This window comes from Gavialis gangeticus, unplaced genomic scaffold (assembly GCF_001723915.1).
Source record: "Gavialis gangeticus isolate Ggan-Ray unplaced genomic scaffold, GavGan_comp1, whole genome shotgun sequence".
Taxonomy (NCBI): Eukaryota; Metazoa; Chordata; order Crocodylia; family Gavialidae; genus Gavialis; species Gavialis gangeticus.
In genome coordinates this window covers 92,516,593-92,521,506 of record NW_017729024.1, presented here as the reverse complement: position 1 = coordinate 92,521,506, position 4,914 = coordinate 92,516,593, and the positions used below count along the sequence as shown (strand labels likewise).

Genomic DNA, 4,914 nt, shown 5'->3' with positions numbered 1-4,914 from the left:
GGACTACAAGGGCCCTCCAGACATATCTATAAGCTACTACGTAAATTCAGGACTACTGTCCATTTTTGGAAGAGGATAATGCCAATAACTTGCTTGCACTAGTCAAATAAGCCACTGTTGACAACAGATACAGACGATTTGCTCAAATATATTTGGTTCTGTCTGTACACTGAAATTTTCACTGCTTATGCATATGAAACCATTGTTGATACTGTTAGCAATAGGTCAATTTCAGAGTGTAGGTGTAGCTACTAATACCCAAGATATAGGAACTGCAGGCCTTAAATCCCTGTAAGGGTTAGAAGTCGCCTCCATTTTTGTATAGGAATCAGAAGCATGAGGGCTGGAAGTCAGAGGTGAAGTCTTCTTGGCTTCATTACAATCAGTGGGCGTTCTTTCACAGAATTCAACAGAGCCATGATTTAACTCAAGGTCTCCTCATCAGGGTGAGCTTATTTTAATCAACTTGCTTACCATATCTGCATTTTAGGTGGGCACACAAATATTCTGTAAATTGCTTTGTGAAAGCATTTCATGTCTCTGCTAGGCCTGTTTTTTTTTTTAAACAATTTCAATTTTTAGACAGCTGTCAGAGGAAACACTTCACCTGCATTAAAGCTTCACATTTAAGAAATGCAATTCAAAATTAAATGTCTACCTTAAATGTCTTTGGAACTATTAATGGCACAAGTCACATCTAAGTGCATTTCTCTTCCCAGTTAGTTATAAATACAAATGTCAGTGTATCCATTTGCAACTGGAAAGTTGTTTTGAGCAAACCCTAATCTAGTGCCTGCAAGAACACAGGGGCATTTTTTAATTTCTTCAAAGGCTTTTAGGTCATCACCTTATACTTAATTGTATAGTATCATTTTTACCCAGTAAAAAGCTTTAGATTAAGATAGAACATCCATCAGTTTTTGTGAAATGTGCATCTATATTCCCCAACCGTCTCTAAACAGATCAGATGGGATGCTCCACAGGTTTGACAAAAACAGCAGAAATAAAACTAGACAGTTTCAGGGATACTACTTGGGTCTCTGTGAGCAGCGAGGAAACGCAAAGAACAATGTTCATTTTATACTGCTGTTTCTTGGAATGGCAGCGAGCAGCAGCAAAGGCAGATGCTTGAGTTTTATACTGGGGAGAAAAGCCAGAAAGCATGCTTGCAACAAACTAACAGACAGCACCCACCACATCACAGCTGCATGATAGCATGGTGGAGCCTAGAGATAAGTTTCCCCAGCTCAGCAGTAAAACGATGAATTTTACAATTTCAGACATGTATAAGCCAAAAGCTGAGATAAGAGACTGAATCCCAAAGGGGTTCAGGGATGATACCTTGGAAGAAATCCCAGCATCCTCCCCCTTCCTGACAGCTAGCAAGAGGGAAAGTCTAGCCAGAGGGCTGGCCCTGCATCTTGCTACTGGAACCCCCACCCTGTTTTGGCAGCCTTGTCCTAAAAGGTGGCTTTGTTCTTTAGCTACCAGGGAGCTGGAACATGTGTCAATCTCTGCATGTAGACACTGGCCACATACACAGGCAGCAGGCAGGGCAGGGTGGCCCCTTACAGACTAACTTGTTCAGAGGCACAAGCCAAAGGCTACACAAAGCCTGTTATGTCAGATACTATGGAGAAACAGGCAGTAGTACCACATGGGAAGAATACAGCTCATTAGGACACAGAAAAAGGAGCTATGACTTCAACACTAAAGCTTCCAGGTAGGCTGAAAAACTTGAATGCATTTCAACACGGGTGCAACACCAGAGCAGACTCTCCTTGGCCTTGGAGCCCTGGGGGGCGGGGTTCAGGCAGGCAGCGCTGGCCCTAAACCCGCCTCTTTCACCAGTTCCCTGCTCCTTTCCCACCACTGCTAGCCAGATCTGCCCCGGAGACCAGCAAAGCAGTGGCACAGGCTGCCTAAAGAGGTTGTGGGAGGCGCCATCCTTGGAGACCTTTAACATAAAGCCCTGGCTGGCGCCACACAGCTGGGGACGCCCTGCTCACAGCAAGGAGCTGGGCCAGACCTCCAGAGACCCTCCTTTTCTACCATCTCAGGGACTCGCGCTGGGTCCAGCCGGGGAGGGTAGATCAGGTCCCCAAGGGGGGGGGGGATGATTCAGCGGGAGTCACTCACCCCAGCCGGTCCCGCACAGGCCGGCGGCGCCCGGAAGCGGGTGGAGGGGAAAGCCGCGCGTTCCGCCCGCCCCGAGGCGGCTAGGAGCTCCGAAGCGGCGGGGAGACGCCCCCTCCCCCCCGCGCCCCGCGGCCCTGGACGAGGAGGGACGCCCCCTCCTCACCTGCCGGACGCTGCTGGTCTCGGACACGGCGAACTCCTCCTTCTCTTTGGGCGTCTTCACGGTGACTTTAATGATCCGTGGCTCGGCGGCGGCGGGCGCGGGGGAGCCTGGGGGGCTGCGGGCCGCGGGGGGCCCCTCTCCGCTGTCGGCCATGGCGGCGGGGAAGCCGGCTCAGAACGCGCTACCTCGCGCCGCGCCGCCGGAAGCCCTCGCGGCCGGAGGGTTCAACGGAAACAGCCCGGCGGAGCGCGGCGCGCGGTGATGACGTAGCCCCGCGGGGAAGTTACTAGAAGGGGGAGTCTCCCGGCTCGGCGTGGGAGACGCGGCTCAGCGCCAATGCGCATGCGTGACAAAGTGACTTTGCAATGTGCGTGCGCGGTAGGGCCGGGCAGGCAGCACGCATGCGTGGAACTGAAACTGGGTGGTGCTCCAGGTTGGGGAGAGGGGGATGCTTCCGGTTACTGCTGGGGTAGCCACCGCTCGTGCGACACTGGGGTAAAGGGTGCGTAGCAGTGCTGATGCGCATGCGCTGTGCCTGGTTGGGCTCTCGGGTCGCGCGCGTGCGGCTTGTTCTTCCAGCTGCGCGTGACCTGCTCCCGGGCTGAGGCGGGGATTAAGGTTCAACGCAGCTTGTCCCCCGCCCCCAAAACTGAGGACGGGCTACAATATCAATTCAGAAATAGCACACTACTCATACAGCACCCCCACCCGGTCGGTTGCTTTACTCTGGTTTTGAGAACATGCTTGCTGGTGGTAGTCAGCCCTCAAGGCAAGGGCCAGAAGTTACATATAAACGGGTCAAAGTGATCAGAAACTGGTTTACACCTGTAACAGAACAGAAGTTCAGTGCATATAGGTCAGTTTCAAAGTGGCCGAAACCAGTCTGAGATAAACCTAGTTGAATGTAGTATCAGCCTGAACTGATTTAGGTCAAACCAGTTTATGGAACTTCTGTCCCAGACACTTTACTGGTTTAAGTTAAACCAGGCTCCCAGCATGCGCCACTGCCCTGGGGGTGCTGTACTGTGCTCTCGGCTCCAGAGAGCAGGGCTGGCCCTGCCCTTGCCCCTTTGCTTTCTAGCTGGAGCAGGGGTGGGGCTATGGCCAGATGGCAGCCTGCCACCCCCTGAGGCAAAGGGGGCAGGGAGGGGTTTATTTCCAACCCAACCCCCTCAACCAGGGGACCACAGCTGGGGTCTGCCAGGCCAGGTGCAAGCAGCAGAGGCAGCGGCTGGGACAGGCTATGCTGCAGTCCCTTGGTGGGAGAGGGGATGGAGTGGGGAATAAACTTGCTCCCTGCCCACTTTGCTTTGGGAGGCCATGCCAGGTTTGTGTCTGGCCACACCGCAGGCAGCAGCGGGGAAGCTGTAGGTGCAGCACAGCCCTGTGCACCAAGCGCAAGGTGCTACCCCCTGGCTTCCCAGCTGTTGTCTACCCGCCTGGTAGCTGATCGCGGTGCAGCTGTGGTGTTGGCACCTACCTGTACGGCCAGGGCAGGCACCCAACTGTGATGGCGGCAGCAGAGAAGCCACAGGGATAGAACCTGGAGCCTGGTGCACGGGGCTGTGCTGCGCCTCTCCTGGATAGGGGAACAGCGATCAGGGTGTGCCCAGTTTGGTGCCCAGTGGCCCAGGGGACACAGGTAATAGTGCTGGGGCTCAGGGGGTGAGCCCCTGCTGTGCACAGCATGGCAAAGGCTCTCCAGTAGGTAGAAGGGGCCACTGGACAGGAGCTTTCCTTTAAGGAACTTTGCTCCTAGGTCTCTCTCTCCCCCCAATTAGGCCTCTGCTTCTGGGCTGCCCCAAGTAAAATTAGGCACCAGCACCTGGGAAGGTGCAGTGGGATCACATGCTAGCTGGGAGAAGGGCTCTGGGGGTCCCAAGCCATGCTGAGCCATGAGCAAAAGGGAAAAAGAGGGGTAGACCCTGGCTGGGGTCCCTGCAGGCCAGGGTGGGGGTTTAAACCCCTCCCCAAACGACTCAGTCTGCTGGGGCCTGGCCACCCCCTCTCAGTTTAGCTTCCCCCTAGCCTGAAAGGGAGGGCTGCTGTAGCACCCCCTGGCTTCTAGCCTGAGCCACTGCAGGCATATGCCTGCATTTCCAGAATCAAAAGTGAACCTCTAGTTGCTTGCAAATCAGTTCAGTCTACACTGGTTAGACTAACCTGCAAACATTGAATCAGTTCAGGCTCCAGCTTTTTGAATGTCTGTCCCTAGCCTAGATCGCACTGCACCCAGTCCTTGCAACACAACCTAAAAAAAACACTGACACTGCTGTGTCAAGAACGCTACAACGCCCTGAAAGCATCCATTCCTCACCACAAGCTGATTCCTGCACTGTGTAACATCTATTTCAACCAGCCATTACTCCATGGGTGCGTCCAGACAAGCGCAGACGTGTGGTACATGGCACCCAAGACCTGTCTCTGGTGCAACACACTGCACATGTAGGCATTCCCCATGCTGCTACTGCAGTGGGTTTTTTGAACCCAGGGGAGCCTGGGATCAAAATAACCCACACCAAAAAAAGCAGTGTGTTGCACATGGCCGCAGTGCACACTGCCCAAAATTGGAGCCTGGCTGGCCAGAGCCACACTCGGGATGCCGGCTAGGT

At 53.8% G+C, this 4,914-nt stretch overlaps 1 protein-coding gene across 2 annotated transcripts in view; it reads right to left on the bottom strand.

The window, feature by feature from the left end:
- The window catches only part of UBQLN1 (ubiquilin 1), a 40,806-nt gene extending 38,242 nt beyond the window's left edge, over window positions 1–2,564 (bottom strand). Inside the window, exon 1 of one of the 2 annotated variants that reach the window (XM_019517407.1) lies at window positions 2,303–2,564. In XM_019517407.1, coding sequence (XP_019372952.1) covers window positions 2,303–2,455 — 153 coding nt within the window. In that variant the 5' untranslated portion in view covers window positions 2,456–2,564. The remainder of the gene's footprint in view (window positions 1–2,302) is intronic. The other variant, XM_019517406.1, reaches the window with a different exon arrangement.
- Window positions 2,565–4,914: the final 2,350 nt, after the last annotated feature.